Source organism: Oryctolagus cuniculus, chromosome 12, assembly GCF_964237555.1.
Source record: "Oryctolagus cuniculus chromosome 12, mOryCun1.1, whole genome shotgun sequence".
Classification (NCBI taxonomy): Eukaryota; Metazoa; Chordata; class Mammalia; order Lagomorpha; family Leporidae; genus Oryctolagus; species Oryctolagus cuniculus.
Genome location: NC_091443.1, coordinates 40,567,657 through 40,589,033, shown reverse-complemented (window position 1 = coordinate 40,589,033; position 21,377 = coordinate 40,567,657). Strand labels below are relative to the sequence as shown.

Here is a 21,377-nt window from a genome sequence, read left to right as displayed (position 1 = left end):
GAGAGGGGGAGAGTGGGAGAGAGGGAGAGAGGGGGAGAGAGGGAGAGAGGGGGAAAGGGGGAGAGGGGGAGAGAGGGAGAGAGGGGGAGAGGGGGAGAGATACAATGAATCTATCTTCTGGTTTGTTCCCAAAACAAGAGCATGATCTGGGCCAGGCTGAAGCCAGGAGTCTGGAACCCCATCTATGTCACAAGCAATGGCTTAACCTGCTGTGCCACAATGCTAGAAGCTTCCAAATTTCTCCACATCAATCAAAAGTAATTTTCTTTTTTATTTATTTATTTATTTTATTTTTGACAGGCAGAGTGGACAGTGAGAGAGAGAGACAGAGAGAGAAAGGTCTTCCCTTGCCGTTGGTTCACCCTCCAATGGCCGCCGCTGCAGCCGGCGCACCGCGCTGATCCGATGGCAGGAGCCAGGATCCAGGTGCTTCTCCTGGTCTCCCATGGGGTGCAGGGCCCAAGCACCTGGGCCATCCTCCACTGCACTCCCTGGCCACAGCAGAGGGCTGGCCTGGAAGAGGGGCAACCGGGACAGAATCCGGCGCCCCGACCGGGACTAGAACCCGGTGTGCCGGCGCCGCAAGGTGGAGGATTAGCCTATTGAGCCACGGCGCCGGCCTCAAAAGTGCTTTTCAAGCTTCATTTTATCCCATAAATTCTGGGTCCCAGGTGGCCAGAATGCAGATAAGTTTTAAGGAAGTTGCTTTTCCCAACTTTACAAAGAAGCTTCGAATACAATTGTTGTTTCTTTAAGAAAATGAGAGTTGGACAAGTTTATCCTGAGGTATTTTCTAACTCTAAAAGTCTGTGCTGCTCTGAATTTTTCATCTTCAAATACAAAGCATAGTTTTTATTTGCACCTTAAAGTCTGACCTATCAATAATGTCTGTTTGGCAAGGAAAATAAACAAGGATGGGGTCCAAGGGACTGACTCATTGTAAGAAGCAAACTGTTTGTTCTCTCTATGAGGTATTCTTCCTATTAACAAAAAACTGGTCATAATAACTTATTAATTTGCTTTTGAAAAGTTTAGATATTATTTTATAATGTCTGAACAATTTAGTAAAAGAAAACCAAGAAACGGAGCTTACTTTCTATAAGGGTAACTTCCAATGTAAAAATGCATATTAATAGTGTCCACTGAGGGTATTAGATGCATAGTGTTAAGCAATACCAATTATGAAATTAAATTAATATTAAAGTCATGTCATATCTCTCTATTCCAAAGTCACAAATTTTGAAGTATAAATGATCTTTTTTCCTCTTGTCCTCAGCACCCAACAGGTTTATTAATCACAGATTTTATTCATATATTATAATAGACTACTGTTTAAACAACCATCACATTTGATGAGGAATCCAAAGGCAAAATGAAACAATGGGGATTTTTCATTGGAATCTGTTGCTTTTGTGCTTAATATTAGGCTATGACATTTATAGTTCAGAGGCAGCCTAACAAAAAAATAGGCTTTGGGGTTCAGGTACAAAGAGGATTGAAAGCTGGTGTGGCCATTTTTTAACTGTATAACTTCTGAGAAGTTTCTTGTCCTAAAAGTCAGTTTATTCATCTGTTAAATGGGATCAATGGCTCCTACCTTATTGGGTTGTTAGCAGGAACAATAGTTAATTCATCTTAGGTAAATATATGTCAAAAAAATTTTAGGTGTATTTTCTTGAAAATCCTGAGTGCTCAGGCCCAGGATTTAAACACAAACATGCACACACAAAGGACCTTCAAAAAATTCACGCAAAATACCATTATAAAAACCTATGCATGGCTTTCAAAATTTTTTTTGAACCAAAATAAACTGATTTTTTAATTCCCTTTTTTTCCACAAACTGTTTGAAGTACCTCAGTAAATTTCATCTTCATGATGTAAAATCTGTGGTTGATTTGGAAAACTACAGAAGTATTTTAACAGAGCCTACGTAAGAACTGATTTCACAGCCTGTGATCATCTTCTGACATTAGAAATGATTGAGATTTTACATAGCATTTTTTTTTTTTAAGATTTTTTTTTGAAAGTTACAGAAAGAGAGACAGACACCTTCTATCTACTGATTCACCCTCCAAATGTGGTTAGAGATGGGTCAGGCTGAAACCAAGAGTCTGGAACTCCATCGAGGTCTCTCATGTGGGTGACAGGGGCCCAGGTACTTGGGCCATCTTCAGCTGCTTTCCCAGGAGCATTAGCAGGGAGCCAGACTGGAAGTGGAGCAGCCAGGACTTGAACTGACATTCTAATGACATGCTAGCATCATAGGTGGTAGCTTAAGATGTAGGCCCCTAAATTCAGTGTTTTCTTTTCTTAGTGGTGTTTTTGTTCACAGGATTGTATTTCCATTAACCCATATTCAATTTATTTCTAGGAGGTTATACTGAGCATATTTTTCTTTCTTCCTCTTCCTCAAAAAAGTAACTGGAGAATATCAATTGGTGTTAAAGAGAATTCAACCAGACGATCATTGTTCTAGGCAAAAAGGAACCTGAATTTGAATGCTCTTGAAAATGAGGATTTAGGGCTGGCACTGTGGTATAGCAGGTGAAGCCCCTGGCATCCCATATAGGCACCGGTTTGAGTCCCGGCTGCTCCACTTCTGATCCAGCTCTCTGCTACGGCCTGGGAAAGTAGCTGATAGACCAAGTTCTTGAGCCCCTGACATTGTAAACCCAGAAGAGACCCCTGGCTCCTGGCTTCGGATTGGCTCATCTCTGGCCATTGTGGCCGTTTGGGGAGTGCACCAGCAGATGGAAGACCTCTCTCTCTCTCTCGCTTTGTCTAATCACTTCCAATTTGTATTGTTTATGTGCTTTTTCCTTTGTGTATCTCAAGGTATGTTTAACCTTCAATTAATGTGTATCATATTCTTGTGAAATTTGTGTTCAGAAAACATTAATTATAAGTGGATATGCTGCAGCCTAAAGTAGTTGAGTTGCTTAAGGCAGCTACACAAGGCCAGGGAGGTAAGCAACAGTGGAAGTCCCACATCTTAGCTAACATGGCATGCAGGAAATGAGTTCCCTTCCAAGCAGCTGTCTTTTACAGTACTCCCAGGCCCCTAGTGAAATCTGTGTGTATATCCGTGTTTCTTATTTATTTTCAAGAAATGTTTGGAACTTTATGTCCTACCCAAATCCTTCTCTTCAATGCTCACATCCTTGTTTATCTTGTGTGTGTCCAGGTATGTGTTTTTCACCTTTGGCAGTTGTTTGTTCAATCTATTGTCTGAATTTTTGCCCTAGGCCTTTTTTGGACCATGTAGTACTTAGTATTTAACTATTTTTTTATGCTGTTATATTTTCAAAGAATACATTTCTTGCTATTATTTTGGACTTAATCAGTGTGCTGTCATGCCCCACTGATTTTCTGAAGTTTCTTCACAGATGTAATTATCACAACTCTGTTGGCTTCAGGATTTATGTGCACCCCTCAGAGTGCGGAGCTTCTCTGAACACCTGGGTTCCTCTCTTCCCCTGCTCGCTCAGGAACTCTGCCTTGCTCTGTCACTGCTGGGCTCCTTGGGTCACCAGCCTGCGGCTTCCTGACCTACTGTCCTTGCCTCATCCACCTCACCCCTTTTAAACCCACCCAGAGTAGTGCCCCCAGTTATTCCTATAATTTCACTCTGCCCATACTTAAAACCTTCCAATGGCTCCCACTCCAAGAAGAAAACGTGCCCTCCTTTGCTTGGCATTTCATGCCCTTCCTCATCTGGCACCCACCTCTTTCATCAACTTCGCAGAATCCAACCCTGCATTCTGGTCTCCTAACATCCTTGGCAACCTCTCGGCCTCTACACAGGAGGGAACATCTTTCCTTACTCTGTATCTAAACAAATATGCTGCTCTCTCTTCTTAGATTGTTGAGTTTCTTCTGCCGAATGTGGCATCTTTGGATCCACAGAGCCTGACAGAGTGCTGGATATATACACAATTTGTATGATCAATGAGCACAATGAGTAGTTGAATTCCTGTGGAATTCACTATCAATCAAAAATACAGTATTTACTGATGGCGTTTTCATAAAATATTGAAATGTTTAAGCTGTGGCATCCTCAAATGAAACCTGGCTGGGACATCAAGGGCATCTGTGCTAATAAGAAGGTATTACAGACTGGACAAAGGAAGGGGGTGACAAAACATGGAACGCTCTAGGAAGGTCAGTCATTTTTAAAAATTTCAAGGGGCCGGCATTGTGGCAAAGCGGGTAAAGCTGCTGCCTATAATGCCGGCATCCCACATCGGGGCCAGTTCTAGTTCTGGCTGCTCCACTTATGATCCAGCTCTCTGCTATGGCCTGGGAAAGCAGAAGGTAGCTCAAGTCATTGGGCCCCTGTACCAGCATTGGAGACTTGGAGGAAGCTCCTAGCTCCTGGCTTTGGATCGGCACAGCTCAGGTCATTGCGGCCATTTGGGGAGTGAACCAGCATATGTAATGTTTTTCTCTTTCTCTGCCTCTGTAACTCCACCTTTTAAATCAATCAATCAATCAATCTTAAAAAATTCTATTTGAGAGGCAGAGACAGAGAAGACAGAGATCCCATCTGATGGTTCACTTTCCAAATGCTTGCAATGGTCAAGGCTGGTACTAGGCCAAGGCTGCCATCTGGAATTGCATCCCATGTGGGTGACAAGAGCCATCGTTGCTGTCTCCCAGGATCTGCTTTAGCAGAAAGCTGGAGTCTGGAGCTGGAGAAGGAAATTAAACCCAGGTATTCTGATGTGGGACATGGACCTTTTTTTTTTTTTAAGATTTATTTATTTGAAAGGCAGAGTCATGGAGAGACAGAGGCAGAGAGAGAGAAAGAGAGAGAGAGAGAGAGAGAGATATGTGTCTTCCATCCACTGGTTCACACCCTTGACGGTTGCAACAGTCGGAGCTGGGCCAATCTAAAGCCAGGAGCCTGGAGCTTCTTCTGAGTCTCTCATGCGGTTGCAGGTGCCCAAGGACTTGAGCCATTGTCCTCCACTACTTTCCCAGGTGCATTAGCAGGGAGCTGGATCAGAAGTGGAGCAGCCAGGACGCGACCTGGTACCCATTCAATATACTTTCTATATACATTTTGGAGGTTATCTTTTCAGGTTCATTTTTTTCTAAAACTGCAGTTCTTTTTTTCAGCCTTATGCTAGCCATAGGCAGAGCTGAACCGAGATATAATAAACAGGATACAATATAATCTACTCTTCTCTTCCCTTCCACCCTCCTCTCATGATAGAAGCTATTTCTAACCTTTATTTTTTAGTCATATTCGGATTTGGTATAAAAAATTGGTAAATAAAGATACACATTCATACTTTTAATAAGAGAAATGAAAAAACAAAAGAATTTCAGATGAATATTTTAATTATATAATTACACAAAACAGTTGTATGTGTATCTGTACATATATAGATACATACATAAACTTTTATATACACATACAACTATTTACCAATATGTACTCATACTAGAAGGGATGTATTAGGATACTGGGATTACATTTCTTTTTCATTATTCTGTAACAGACTCAATGAAACATTACACTGAGGTAGGACTATTTTAGTCCTACAGAATCTTATATAAGTGAATTTGTTCAAGAGTTTCTCTGTCAATATCCATTTGTGGGTATACCTCATAGTTCAGTGGTACTTCTTCAACCCAGGGGGATAACTGTATATTAGTCTAGGAAAAGAAAAGATTATAAACAAACATAAAAATTACAGAATAATTCTATTCTCTGGAATTTCATGAAATCATCACTCATGAGGCAAAACAACAGATTTTTATTATGAGTTGGATTAAGTCTACATGGTGCCGCATGAATACATTTGAAAAAGATTTATTTATTTGAAAGGCAGAGTGACAAGAGAGAGAAGTGGAGTGATACAGATGGAGATAGAGAGATCTTTCATCCACTAGATCACTTCCCAAATGGCTGGCAGCATTCAGGTCCAGGCAAGGCTGAAGGCAGGAGCCAGGAACTCCAATCCCGGTATTCCAAAGGAGGGCAGGAGCCCAAGTATGTGGGCCTTGTTCAGCTGCCTTGCAAAAAGCATTAGTAGGAAGCTGGATCTGAAGCTCAGTATAGGGACTAGAAGTGGCACTCCAATAGGGCATGCTGTTGTTGCAGTGGCTTCCTGCTGGTGCTGTGGCACTGTGCCACAACACCAGTCCCTGAATAATTTTTTGTTGTACTACATGATAGGTCTGTGTATTTAGGGACTCAGTTTACTATGATTCTGGAACTTGAAAGAATAAAGAAAATACAGAATCACTTTAACATGGTTAGTTTAATAACCATCATTAGGCTTATTCAATAAAAGCAGTAGAACAATAGGAATACATGGAGAACAAAGTAAAGCAGTTCATGTATCTACAGTGACAGTGCTAAAGGGTTGCTTAAGGGGCGAGGCTAACCTTCCTTCATTGTCTTTATCAAGCCCTTTTCTCTTTGACTGCAAATTTGAGTCTCTGTGTCACAGAATTCTAAGCAACTAAAACTATAGAATGGATTTATTTAAAGAAGTCTGCTTAAGTAGGAAAGCAATAGTTATCAAGAATTTACATATAAAGTTTTCATAAATATTAATTTCTAATGGTTATCTAGACAGATTTATGTATTTAGCATAAAAGCTATTATTTTGGTAAGTGAAAAATCACTAAATTATTCAACACATACAGAAACTGTGATATAAGGTAGACTATAGACTATATGTTTTAAGGAGTATGTTTTTATGAGTATGACAAAATCACACCACGTGTGGGAATGAAGCAGGAAACTGGGGAGGTCACTGGTTTTACCAAAATAAATAAATAAATAAAAACCTGTAGATTATTGTTATAACAAGCATGAACTATTTTTGAAATTCAGATGATTTAACTGTTTAAAAAGGTATTAATAATGATTGTTTAGTTTTTAAAAGGAAGAAACAGGTACTTAGACTGGCAGTACTTATATGCAAGGAAAGCTCCACTAAAGAAAATGATGGTATCTCTAGTAAGAAATACAGCAGTACCTTTAATCTGGGAGATTCAAAGAGCTTTACAAACACTAATTAACCTTCACATAAGTCATTTTATTGGGTTGAACAGCAGGCCTCTAGTCTATTCATTTGGTTCCAGAAGCTTTGAACAACTCCTTTCCTTTTATTCTAAGGAACAAAATTACAAAGTGGGTGTCCTAAATCTCTTTAAAATATTCAAGCGTATATGCTAAACTAAAATTGTGTCCTCAGAAAAACTGAGTAAAGAAGCAAGGGAATATGTAGGAAATTAAGAATTACAAAGCCAAAGATGCTGAGACCAGTAAACCACAAGCCAGTGCTTGAGCTGAAAGGTCTTGGTATTCCATCATCTGTCACCATTTTCAGATAGATCCTTTCTAGAATATCTCAGTAACTGTCAGAAAAAAGCTGGAGAAAAGTTTCAACAGTAAAAATGCTGGAAAAGACATTAACATACCTGAAGACCTGAGAGAGACTCTTCAAGACTTGGCACTGTTACTAATAATGATCCTGGTTTCCTTACATTATGGCTGATATATTCCCAGGCTCTAAAATACATTAAAAACAGATACGTAAAACAATGGGATACCACTACACACTTATTAGAATGGCCAAAATCCACAACACTGATAACATCAAAAACTGGCAAGGATACAGAGGAATGGGAGCGCTCATCCCGTGCTGATGTGAATGGAAAACAGTACAGCCATTTTAGGAAACAGTTTAGTGATTTCTTACAAAACTAAATGTGCTCTTAACATACAATCCAGCAATTGTGCTCCTTGGTGTTTACCAAAGGGGTGGAAAACTTATGCACACAAAAATCCGCACATGGATGTTTAAAGTTGCCGAAACTTGGAAGCAATGATTTTCTTTGGTAGGTGAGTAGATAAATTATAGTATATCCAGAGACTAGAACAGTATTCAGCACTACAAAAAAATGAACTTTCAAGCCAAGCAAAGACATGGATGGATCTTAAATGCACATTACTAAGTGAAAGAAACTGATCTGAAAAAGCCCATACTGTAGGATTTCAATTGTAACTACATGGCAGTCTGGAAAATGCAAAACAATAAAAATGGTGTAAAGGTTAGTAGTTGTGAGGGGTAACAGGAAAGAGAAGGATAAGTAAATGGAGCAGGATTTTTAGGGCAGTGGAAATAGTACGCATGTTTTAAAGCTGGATATATAAAATTTGGACAAACGATTGTGAATAAGATCAAACTTAATTTTAAGAACTAGTATCTAAGTCAATGATGAATGAGCAGTTAAAGCCCCTTAAATTGTGCCTGTATGTTTCAAGATTTATTCATTCATTTGAAAGGCAGAGTTAGAGAGAAATCTTCCATCTGCTATTTAACTCTCCAAATGGCTGCAATGGCCAGGACTGGGTCAGGCTGCAGCCAGGAGCCAGGAGCTTCATCCAGGCCCCCCTGATGGGTGCAGGTGCCCAAGTACATGGGCCATCCTCCTCTACCTTCCCAGGTGCATTAGCAGGGAGCTGGATAAGGAGAGGAGCAGCTGGGATTTGAATCCACACCCATATGGGATGCTGCCATTGCAGGAAGTGGTTTAACCTGCTATGGTATACTGCCAGTCCCTATTTTTTCTTTAAAAAAGGATTTATTTATTTGAATAAATGAGAGAGAGGGAGAGGGAGGGATGAAGAGAAGAGATTTTCCATCTGCTGGCTCACTCCCCAAATGGCTGCAATGGCCAGGCCTGGGTCAGGCCAAAGCCAGAAGTTCCAATGGGGTCTCCCATATGAGTGGCAGGGACCAAAGTACTTGGATCATCTTTTGATGCTTTCCCAGGTGCATTAGCAAGGAGTTGGGTTGGAAATGATACAGCCAGGACTTGAACTGGCACTCTGAGATTTCAGCCATTGTAGGAGGTGGCTAAACCTACTGTGCCACAGCACTGGCCCCAAATTATTATTTCTTAATTATTTATTTTTTACTTTGAAAGGCAGAGGGAGAAGAAAGGAGGGGAGTGACAGACAGGCAGACAGTCTACCCTAATATCCACTAGTTTACTCCCCAAACACCCAGGAAAGCCTCGAGCTGAGTGTGCAAGCCAGGAGCTGGGAACTCAATCCAGGTCTCCCACATGGGTGGTAGGAACCCAGTTACTTTAGCCATCACCACTGACTCCCAGGGTCTGCACTGCCAGAAAATGGAATCAAGGGTAAGGAGCCAGAGCTAGGAATTAAACCCAGGTGCTTCAATGTTGGAGGCTGGCATCTTACCTGCCAGGTTAAACATCTGCTCTCCAAGCTCACAAGTTTTAAGTCAGAACTGGTTCTACGTACTGGAATAGGGCTAAAAGCACTAGGAGTGATGGCAGAGAACAATCATGGAAAAAGAAAGGTCACAGAAGCCAGAAACCAAAGATTAACAACAGTGCACCTTGCAGATCAGATAATAATATTTGATGGAAGGACTTCTGGTACAAAGTTTAATGGGATTAGCCAGCTTTAACACATGATGGACTGCCATGGGCATGCATGTCAAAAGGCAGTGTTTATTTGATCAGTGTAGACATGAGCTGTATTTCTACACTGTATGTGAGTCTAGACAATGTACACACTACTGGGGAGCAAGGATCTGGCAATGCTGGGGTTTGCATCCTTTGCAGTGGGGCAAGTGGAGAGTAGTATCATTTGCACTTAACTCTAGTTACAGCAATGGCTATTAGGGTAAGTTCTGGGTTTTTTAGGGCAAAAATGATAGAAATGTTCTTTTTCTTAGGCTGGATAAAATACCATAGAGTTTGGTAATACATGTCACTGTATTTGAGCCAGAGCTGTTTTCTTGTTTTGAGGTGGTTCCTAAGAATAGCTGGGTATGTTTCTGGTGACTGTCATTGAAGTAGCTGAATCTGTTTCTCTTACTGAAAGGTACCTTTTAAACAAAAAATTACAAAGCTGAGTTGTTTTCCTCTAATGAGATCTAACTTTTCTGAAGCCTGGCCCTTCCAGAGCATTCACTCCGGTGGGCCTTCATACTCTCTGCTGCTTTAGCTTCTCTTCCACGAAATACTGTATCATGTTCCTAATCTACCTCAAAATAATGGGAACTAAGGCTTACACAGAGTGTCAAACAGGCTGGAGAACAGGCTGATGGGATTTTGGTTTTCTCTTATGTACTAACTCTGACAGTGCTTGATTTCCCTGTCCTTAGATTCTGACAGATGATGACTCTTTGGAAGGCAGGTGCTGTGCCATCTATTCTGTTTCATTTGCCACAAAACAGAATTACTATAGGTAAATGGTCACTTCAGTGAGAACGATTCCAGCATCAGAATGCCTTACTGTATCTTTTAAACTTCTCTTACTTCTGCATATTGCCATTCATGATGGAGAGAATTAACCACATGAGGCTGTGACCTGTCTGTAGTTAAAATTCACAGCAGTGTAGTAATTCAGGATAAGTGATTAAATTAAGCCACATGGTCAATGCTTATTTAGTGAACTGAGTAAAGTCTGTGAAGGAATGTATCAAGAAACATTTAAAAACAATTCAAATATGCAGTATTTCACCTATCAAATTTACCAATAGCTTTCCTCATTCTTTAGTGCTCAAAATCTATAATCAATCTCTAGAGTTTAAGTATTTAAGTATTGCTGCCTGCAACACCAGCATCCCATAGGGCACCAATTCAAGTCTCGGTTTGAGTCCCCTTTGCTTCTGATCCAGCTCCTTGCTGATGTGCCTGGGAAAGCAGCAGAAGATGGCCTGAGTGCTTGGGCCCCTGCACCCATGTGGGAGATTGGGAAGAAGCTCTGGGCTCCTGGCCCAGCCCTGGCTGTTGTGGCCATTTGGGGAGTAAACCAGCAGATGGAAGATCTCTTTCTCTCTGTAACTCTGTCTTGCAAATAAATAAGTAAGTTTTAAGAAAATAAAAATATTTAGCCATGGCTGTGGCTGTGGCTAAACTGGAGTACAATTTCTGCAAATAAAATCGGCACCATGTGCCACCTGTACATACTACACTATGTTTATTTTTAATAAAGGTTGTGACCCTTTCTGCTTTTTATAGCTTAACTCATTTGGATGTGGTTACTTCCTACTCTAGGGTAACTTGAAAGGTGTGGTGGGAAATAGTTTTTAAAACTGTTTTTGATTTACCTGGGGATCTAAATAATGCATGTATTTGTCATCTGTATGTCTCTATACTTGTTTCTATACTTTATTAGCACTAGTTCCTGAGGTGGTAAAGATTCCTACACCTTGCAGAGGGTGTCATTCTGGACAATCTTCTCCCCTGTTCTGTTTTAAAGTGGAAGTCTACCGCCCCATGCCTGGTCTCCCTGCTGTCTGCTTCTTCTGGTCTTCTCTTTCTTATTCTGCCACAATTCTAAGTGATTAATGACCATTTCCTGCAATTATAACCCAAGTATCTTCCCAAACTTTTTCACACTGAAAAGTGAGTATTTACATTCTACACTCAGTCCTCACTTTGTGTTTACTTTTGTTTGCTGGTTAAGAAAAAAGGATGCTCAAAACAAATGCACAGGTACTTTTTTAGAACATTAATTTACCCTTCCTTTCCTCTCCTGCCTCTCAATTCCACCTACCTTTTCCTATCAGCGTAGATGTAGAGACAAGAAAGCTCCTCTCCAGTCTCTAGAGTATATCTACACTGACAGGCAAAGTAAGAAATTAGCCAGCCAGAATATCAGTGTCTCAGACAACAAACAGCCTACATGAGTTCTCTCATTAGAAAATCCTTTAGGTGTCAGAAAAATGATTGTAGATTTGCTAGTCTTTCCACTACTTGAATAGTGGAAGAAACTCAAGGGACCCACTATTATTACCTTAGCACATTTTTTTAAAAAAGATTTATTTATTTATTCAAAAGTCAGAACTACATAGAGAGAGGAGAGGCAGAGAGGGAGAGAGATCTTCCATCTGATGGTTCATTCCCCAATTGGCTGCAACAGCCAGAGCTGTGCCGATCTGAAGCCAGGAGCCAGGAGCCTCCTCCAGGTCTCCCACACAGGTGCAGGGGCCCAAGGATTTGGGCCATCCTCCACTGCTTTCCCAGGCCACAGCAGAGAGCTGGATTGGAAGAGGAGCAGCTGGGTCTCGAACCAGCGCCCATAATGGGATGCCGGCGCTTGAGGCCAGGGCGTTAATCTGCTGTGCCACAGTGCCGGCCCCTACCTTAGCACATTTTTAAAGTTCAATAATTAACTGCTGTTTTCCAGGTTAATATTCTTATATCCTGCTTATATTCATTTGTATAAGTCTAAGTTACTTCTCATTATTTTGCAACAGGATAGGAAAATGATACGTTATTTCACAGAAAACTAAGGAAGAAAAGATTAAGTTTTAAAGGCCCATTGGGAAGTGATCTCTTCCTGTGCCCTTGACTGCTAAGTGAATGCTTGGGTCACTCAAACAGTTTTTATCTGTTAACAGAATTACAGGTAACATTTTATAGACTCAGACAATCAGAATTTGTTTATATATACATACATAGATACACACACGTTAACACATTTCCTTATTAACAGTCTCCTTACAATTGAGGTTGTCTTAAAAATTTCATATGAAAACATTTCTATCATGTATCTCTTTCCATATGGAACTGAATATATTTCAGTAATAGATTTCTCACTTGAATAAATCACGTACCTGGCCTGTTCTGCCTCATTAAGAAAATATTCAAAGACATTATTCATTATAATAACATCAGCATTTTGCAGAAGTGAGCCCTGGGTACAGATGTCTGCGTGAAGCACCTAAAAAAGAATAAGTGCATGTAAGAGACCAAGGACACCATAACATACAGTCACATAAGGAAAACACGCTGGGGGGCCGGGGTCATGGTGTAGCAGGTAAAGCCTCTGACTGTGATGCTGGTTCCCACATGGGCACTGGTGCGAGTCCTGGCTGCTCCACTGCCAATCCAGCCTCCTGCTAATGCCTGGGAAAGGCAGCGGAAGATGATTCATGTGCTTGGGTCCCTGCCACCCACATGGGAGACCTGGATGAAGCTCTTGGCTTTGGCCTGGCTTTTGTGGACATCTAGAGAGTAAACCAGAGGATGGAAGATGTCTCTCTGTCTCTGGATCTCCCAAGTAGGTGCAAAAATAAGAATGTAAGTCAGTGGCCTACAGTGGATAAAACACATGCATGTACTTTTTTACATTTCTGAAGTCCTCTTGTAATGACATTTCATTTTTTTAAAAGATTTATTTATTTATTTTAAAGGCAGAGTTACAAAGAGGCAGGGGCAGAGAGAGAATGAGAAAGAGAGTGAGAGAGGTCTTCCATCTGCTGGTTTACTCCTCAGATGGCCACAATGGTTGGGGCTGTGCTGATCCGAAGCCAGAGCTTCTTTCAGGTCTCCCACGAGGTACAGGGGCCCAAGGACTTGGGCCATCTTCTACTGCCTTCCTAGGCCATAGCAGAGAGCTGAATTGGAAGTGGAACAGCCAGGGCTTGAACCGGCATCCATATGGGATGGCAGCATTGCAGGCGGCAGCTTTACCTGCTACGCCCAATGTAGGCCCCAGTTTACATGGTTTTATAGAGATATAAACTTACAAAAGTGGAGATAATGGAAAAGGAAACAACAGAAACAGAAATTTCTATGTGAGAACCAAAAAAGAGGGGAGAAATAAAAAATTTAGGAGATTGTGAAAATTCATTTCTAAGCTACAAATTTAGAAAAATTAAGTCACTTAATTGGTAGTACTAGAGGAAGAAATAGGGGAAAATGGGAAATCTGGTTGAAAGCTCCAAAAGCAGCCAAATCTTTATATTTCTGCTTCCCCAGCAAACAACAGAGGTCTGTTCTCTGGAGGTAAATTGAATTTTCTGGCCCAGGTGATGACACCGGGCCTAACTGAAGTGAAGAGTAACGTACTGAAACCATGCACACAGCATGATGAGTACTCCCACTTCACCACTCAGTTCCAAGGCTGCCTGCTGTTCACATATGACTTGAAAGGTTTTCTGTGGGTAATCAGACTGGCACAAGGGGAAGGACCTTAAGATACTTCATCAGACACTTGCCAAACTAATTGACTCCTTTACAAGATCAATCAATAATGAAGCCCAGGGGTGGGCATTTGGTGCAATGTTTAAGCTCATCCTTGGGACACCAGGGTTCAACTCCAGCCTCCACCTCTAATTCCAGCTTCCTGCTAATGTGTACCCTGCAAGGCAGCAGGTGATGGCTTAAGTACTTGGGGGCCTGCCACCCATGGGGAAGGAATCAGACTGAGGTCCTTGCTCCTGGCTTTAGCCTGGCCCAGCCTTGGGAAGTTGTCAGGGAGTAACAAGTAGATGGAAGATTTCTGTCTATGGCTTTCTTACCAAAAGGAATGAATGAATGAGGCAAAGCCTACAATTAATAATCTCCCCTCAGATGCTTAGAGCATCAGTCTGCTTTTTTTTTCACTCTTAAGTATGATCAGACAACCAAGGATTCCTAGACTTCTGAGGGAAGCCCTGTTAAAATACACTAAACAGCAACAAAAACAAATAAAAAAATCAAAGACTAAGCCTCTGAAGCTAGTAAGATTATTTTCTATAGAAAATAATTTTAGAATCTCTTTCTGAGCTGTTGCAGTTTGTAACACCAGCATCGCATGTCAGTTTGAGTCTCAGCTGCCTCACTTCCAATCTAGCTCCCTGATAATGGGCCTGAGAAAGCAGCAGAAGAGACAATCCAAGGTCTTGATCCCTGCCACCCATGTGCGAGACCAGGATGGACCTCCTGGCTTCAGCCTGGCCCCGCCCTGGCTGTTGTGGCCATCTGGGGAATGAATCAGTGCATAGAAAATCTCGCAGTTGCTCTACCTTTTAAATAAATAAATGTGTTTTTTTTTTTTTTAAAGATTTATTTATTTCTTTGAAAGTCAGTGTTAGAGAGGACAGAGGGGGAGAGAGAAAGAGACAGAGACAAAGACAGAGATCTTCCATCTGCTGGTTTTACTCCCTAAATGACAGAAATGGTTAGAGCTGGGCCAGGCCAAGGTCAGGAGCTTAATCAGGGTCCCCCACGTAGGTGTAGAGGCCCAAGCACTTGAGCCATCTTCCACTGCCTTCCCAGGCGCATTAGCAGGAAGCTGGATCGGAAGTGGAATGGCTGGGACTCATATGGGATGCCAGTGTTGAGGTGGCAACTTAACCTGCTATATCAATGCCAGCCCCATAAATAAATCTTAAAAAAAAAAAATCCCTTTTTGTTGATTTGAAGGCCCCTCAATGCCAGTGTGTCTGCAGCTTCAAGGAAGGAAACCTAAGATTTCCAACAGTCATAAGATGGTACCAAAAAACTCTCTACCACAGAGCAGAGAACTGCTGACAGCTACGGAAACCACAAGCTGATAAATATATACGTAAATGCATTGGTTTCTTTTGAAAAGCAAGGGTTTCTTTTATACACCTTTAACTCATCTTCTTATAAAACAAACAAAAGTACTTGGTTATCCACTTATAAACCACGATTCTTTTTTTTTTTTTTTGACAGGCAGAGTGGACAGTGAGAGAGAGAGACAGAGAGAAAGGTCTTCCTTTTGCCGTTGGTTCACCCTCCAATGGCCGCCACGGCCGGCGCGCTGCGGCCGGTGCACCGCGCTGATCCGATGGCAGGAGCCAGGAGCCAGGCGCTTTTCCTGGTCTCCCATGGGGTGCAGGGCCCAAGCACCTGGGCCATCCTCCACTGCACTCCCTGGCCACAGCAGAGAGCTGGCCTGGAAGAGGGGCAACCGGGACAGAATCCGGCGCCCCGACCGGGACTAGAACCCGGTGTGCTGGCGCCGCAAGGCGGAGGATTAGCCTAGTGAGCCGCGGCGCCGGTAAACCACGATTCTTAAAGTTCCTAATTTCTGGGGTTGGTGCAGCAGGTTAACATACCGCTTTGTGATGTCAGCACCCCATATCAGAGCACTGGATTGAGTCCTGACATTCCCACTTCTGATCTAACTTCCTGCTAATGTGTCCAGTAGGGCAGAAGATAGTCCAAGTTATTTGGGTCCGTGCCACCTACATGAGAGACCCGAATGGAGTCCAGAGGCCCAAGGACCTGGGCCATCTTCTACTGCTTTCCCAGGCCATAGCAGAGAGCTGGAGCAGAAGTGGAGCAGCTCGAACTCAAACCGTTGCCCACATGGGATGCCAGCACTGCAGGTGGCGGCTTTACCTGCTATGCCACAGCGCTGGCCCCCCTATATTAGACTGTCTTTAACATCAGAAACTCATTATCTCTGAATAGCCATTAAAAATAGGATTATTAGTGAGATGATAAGGCTTACTATATCTCATTTTTGTTATTTTTCACCTTAAATATAGAAAAAAAGAAATCCTCTGGTGTAACCTAACCAAGAGGATCATTCTTCTATGAACTGCTATTCCTGGAGTCCATAATACCTCCTAAAAGCTGAGAAAAAGAAGATAAAGAACTCTGAGGACTATGGAACTCCACTGCTTACTTTTAACATTCAGGATTTTATTAAATATATTTACAATCAATGTCTAGAGATTCAAAAATGCTGGTACCAAAGTCATAGCTGATATGGAGCAAACTATGAAAAAAAGTTCTGAATAATAAAATTACAAAGAGAAATATGTGAGTGGAACATACTTAAAATAATTCGATTCTAAAATATTAAGTCAACTCATCTATTTCTATGCATGGCAACCAAGTACAGATTAGAAAACTATGCAGAAGATGTATGCTAAGTTTAGCAAAAAATGGATTAAAGAAGACACATTTTAAAAGATACCTTTATTCTGTCACCGAACTGGTATTTCTTTATGACCATTTCCTGCAACTGGCAAAAGTCTCCATTCAACTCTACTCCATAAAGTTGCATTGCTGAGCTGTAAAGATAACCCTAAAATAAGACAGATTGTGATGCAAATCAATTCACATTTAATTGGGGATTTATTTCTACTTAAATTTAAAAATCTGAACTTTAAAAAAATCATTCAATAAAGTAAAAATAAATGAAAGATAAAAACCATCTTGCAGTTTATGAAAAACAACCTCAGAACTTAAAAAGATTCTGATCAAGGCTTTGTAGTATATTAATTCCCATTATGTAGTTAAATTTTTTAAAAAAAGGTTTATTTTCATCTTTTTGAAAGGCAGAGTCACACACTACACACACACACATACACATGCACACAGAGTGACAGAGGGAGAGGGAGAGGGAGAAAAAGAGAGAGAAAGAGAGAGAGAGAGAGAGAGAATCTTCCATTTACTCTTTTACTCCCCAATGCCTGCAATAGCTGGAGTTGGGCCAGGCTAAAGTCAGGAGCCCAGAACTTCATCAGGGTCTCTCACGTTGGTGTCAGGGGCCCATGCATTTTAACAAAACATCATTTACTGCTACCCAGGATTCATCAGTAGGAAGACGGACTGGAAGCAGAGTAGCTGGGACTCAAACTGGGACCCGGATATGGGGTGCAGGTGATTAACCTGCTGTGCCACACTGCTTGCCTCCGGTCATAACAAAAGATTGACTTCTTATTTTTCCTGATAGAACTGGGTAAGTTGGAAATGAGAAAAATGGCTATGTATAGATTCTCTAATATTCAACTTGCGTAATTTCTTGGGAATTTACAGTATGAGAAAGCAAGAAATGAGTTAACTTGTGGGAAATATAATGGAAAATTACATGCCATCTGATGGCAGGAGAAGGCTTGAGGTATGCATTGTTTGTTTAGGGAAGTTAGTCTACTATCTGGCAATTGGCTGATGATAAGCAACTAATGGGTTAGTAAGGATAATTAAGAATTAACTGGGGTTGGCGCTGTGGCGCAGCAGGTTAAAGCCTGAGCCTGCAGCACTGGCATCCCATATGGATGCTGGTTTGAGTCCCAGCTGCTCCTCTTCTGATCCAGCTCTCTGCTTATGGCCTGGGAAAGCAGTGGAAGATGGCTCAAGTCCTTGGGCCCCTGCACCCGCGTGGGAGACCCGGAAAAACTCCTGGTTCCTGGCTTCAGATCACCTCAGCTATGGCCGTTAATGGTCATTTGGGGAGTGAACCCCAAATGGCTCTACCTCTCTCTGTAACTCTGTCTTTCAAATAAATAAAAAATAATTCTTTAAAAAAATTAACTATATATACTTATTTATCTATTTTTGGTTGCAAGAAAAAATAATTTAGAAGGAAAGGTCAAATCATTTTCTAAAGATTTTTTTTTAACATTTTTTAACATTTTAGTGATCTTCAAATTTATTTATTTATTTGAAAGTCAGGGTTACACAGAGAGAGGAGAGGCAAAGAGGTCAGTCTTCCATCCGCTGGTTCATTCCCCAAATGGCCACAATGGCTGGAGCTGTGCTGATCTGAAGCAAGGAGCCAGGAGTCTCTTCCGGGTGTGGGGGCCCAAGGACTTGGGCCATCTTCTACTGCTTTCCCAGGCCATGGCAGAGAGCTGGATCAGAAGTGGAACAGCCAGGACTCAAACTGGCGCCCATATGGGATGCCGGAACTGTAGGCAGTGGCTTTATAGGCTATGCCACAGCACCAGCCCTGAAGATAATTTTCTATCAATCTACATGAAAATCAAAATTGTATCTATAGCGGCCAGTATCATGGTATAGTGGGTAAAGCCACCACCTGGAATGCCAACATCCAACATGGGCGTGAGTTTATGTCCCAGCTGCTCTACCTCTGATCCAGCTCACTGCTAATGGCCTAGGAAAAGCAGCAAAAGATGGCCCAAGTGTTTGGGCTCCTGCTGCCCAAGTGGGAGACTCAGAGTAAGCTCCTGGCTCTTGGGTTCAGTCTGGCCCAGCTCTGGACCTTGTGGCCATTTGGGGAGTGAACTAGAAGATGGTAGATCTTTCTTTCTGTAATTCTGACTTTCAAATAAATAAATAGATAAATAAATAAATATTTTTAAAAATTTTGTATATAACCCACTGTGGATCTTTAGAATATATCTAAGGGTACATATGTAGGCATTTAAAAAAATTAATGACTCAATCAGTGACATAATATGGAGAACTAAGACATCGTATTCAAGTTTATCAACACTGATGCTATATCTGCATAGCCACATTTAGCCATTTTAGCTTTACACTTTTCTAAAAATCAGAAAATTGAGTAGAATAGACAAAATGTGGTAAAAATCATCATCTCTAGTGTTTTCCAAACAAAAATTATCTGAAAAACTACATTTTCTATTATTGCTATCTTTCCTAATCATAAAATTAAAGTTTTAATAGTGAAAAATAAATGAAGCATTAAAGAGTTACCTGTTTCTGTCTAAAGCAGGAAAGATACTGAGAACTGATAGTGCCTATTTCTGGCATGAGGCGCTACTGCTGTTGGCCATATGTTTGAAGATGTCTACTAATCACAACCAGAATCCAGATTCAGTTTTTGACAAAATCATTTGAGGACATTAGAAATCCTCATGATTAAAATAAACAGATATAGGGGCCAGCATCCCATATGGGCACCGGGTTCTAGTCCCGGTTGCCCCTCTTCCAGTCCAGCTCTCTGCTGTGGCCCGAGAAGGCAGTGGAGGATGGCCCAAGTGCTTGGGCCCCTGCACCTGCATGGGAGACCAGGAGGAAGCACCTGGCTCCTGGCTTTGGACCAGCGCACTGCCGGCCATAGTGGCCATTTGGTGGGGGGAGGGTATGAACCAACGGAAGGAAGACCTTTCTCACTGTCTCTCTCTCTCACTGTCTATAACTCTACTCGTCAAAACAAAACAAAACAAAACAAAAAACAAACAAACAAAAACAGATATAAAGAAGCCACATGGAAGTGATGTTTCAGAAACCAGCATACACATTCAAACTCTGAACGGCAGAAAATCAGGGCAGGATGTGTCCCTGGAGACATGATTCACAGGTCTGAGGTGTTAAATGACTTGCTTATCGCCACACAGCTATTTCCCTGGTCAAGTAAACTTGTCAGCTTTGTAAACGCTCTTACCAAAACTCAGCACACTATTTTAGAACAGTACAAAGAAAAAGGAGGGGTTAGAAAGCAGAAGTGATGAACAGAACAGTCAAGTGTTATGAAAGTTCCATGGTTCTATTTTGTTTATTTCTTCATTTGGGTTGCCAGAGACAAACCAGTAAAGAAAATCAGACCCTGGCTTTTGAAACTCCAAAGCCAATGATTAATGATTATCATCAATGGAATGTAGGTACCTGCCTCTGCTATGTTATATTAATCTTATTATTCTGTTACATTAATAAATGAAGCCAAGCTGTCACCTTGCATGGTGGCAGGCAAAGCTGTTGCTAGCAGGAGTAGAAAGTATTTTCCATATGTTGGGTATGTCTGCAAGCTGGACTTTACCCCATAAAGGACTGTGCCAAGCCTGGAGCCGACGTCCACCAAGATCTTTCCTGAGAGATCAGGGAGTACATGATGATAAATGAACTTCAATTCCATGAGGGAGAAGGAGTGAGAAATAAATCCTGGAGAATCAGAAAAGAGTGAACATCAAGCTATACTTGAGTACTAACAATGGCATCCTATACTTCTCATTCTTCCTATATTTTTAAAGTATATTTCACATTTTTTCCTTAATCAATGAAAGCTAATCAGAGTTGATTTAGAAAAAAATTAGTGTGATAAATTTGTAGTCATCCATTCTGAGCTGTATCAGAGAAGTACAAATATTCAATCTCTGGCATTTAAAAGGCCTCCAGGAATAGCTATTCCAATGACTATCCCTATCTCTGTGCCCCTGACTGTGTTCCTAATGGTTTTCCCCATCCTCTTCTCCATGGGACTTGTTGCTGCCTGGGGTGGCTTCCTATCTGCTGTAATACTTGACTTCCACCTTACACCAGAGTGAACCTTAGAACCACCCCATACTGCTGCGAAGAACATGAACTACTAAACACATGACCACTTCTGGAGTTGTGTGATGTGGCAGCACTGACCAACCACGACTGTGTTCTGGAGTGCAAGGTTAAGACATTCCCACGACTCGCTCTTATTTCTTAGTTTAACTGCTACCATTTCTAGCTTCCTAGTCTATCTTATCTTTTCCATCTAATTCCTGCGATGAAATATCTGGGATAGCTTGAGTCTGGTTTTCTTCTGATAGGGAGGTAATCAAAGACTTACTGCTTTATGTTTTAAATTATATAACAGTCAGGAACCAATAGACAGTGGCAAAGAAAATAGAAGCAGGCAGGTTAGTCCTCTAGAAGAGAATAAAAGGGGTCAACAGGCCTCAAAAGTAATCCTTGGGAGGTGGGCTTGACTATTCCAGTCCTTCTCTTCAGGACCTACATCCTCACTACCTTCTTTCCCTTATGAGCTGCATCTTCTCTGGGCTACAGAGTCACCATTAGTGTGCTGTAGCTGGACAAAACCTTTGTTATATGGGTAGGGGTGGGTCCTTCCTGGTAATACTGTTTCAGTCATGAAAGTTATCTG

General features: G+C 41.5%; 1 protein-coding gene across 3 annotated transcripts in view; it reads right to left on the bottom strand.

Annotated features, from left to right (window-relative positions):
* The window catches only part of LOC100355643 (uncharacterized), a 51,283-nt gene that overhangs the window by 7,902 nt on the left and 22,004 nt on the right, over nucleotides 1-21,377 (bottom strand). For 2 of the 3 annotated variants that reach the window (XM_070053755.1, XM_002718136.5), the window contains exons 4-8: nucleotides 20,283-20,404; nucleotides 16,734-16,844; nucleotides 12,631-12,737; nucleotides 7,445-7,535; nucleotides 5,330-5,665 (exon numbers count right to left, since the gene is read on the bottom strand). In XM_070053755.1, coding sequence (XP_069909856.1) covers nucleotides 5,549-5,665; nucleotides 7,445-7,535; nucleotides 12,631-12,737; nucleotides 16,734-16,844; nucleotides 20,283-20,404 — 548 coding nt within the window. In that variant the 3' untranslated portion in view covers nucleotides 5,330-5,548. Of the gene's footprint in view, nucleotides 1-5,329; nucleotides 5,666-7,444; nucleotides 7,536-12,630; nucleotides 12,738-16,733; nucleotides 16,845-20,282; nucleotides 20,405-21,377 lie in introns of those variants that run through there. The other variant, XM_017348263.3, reaches the window with a different exon arrangement.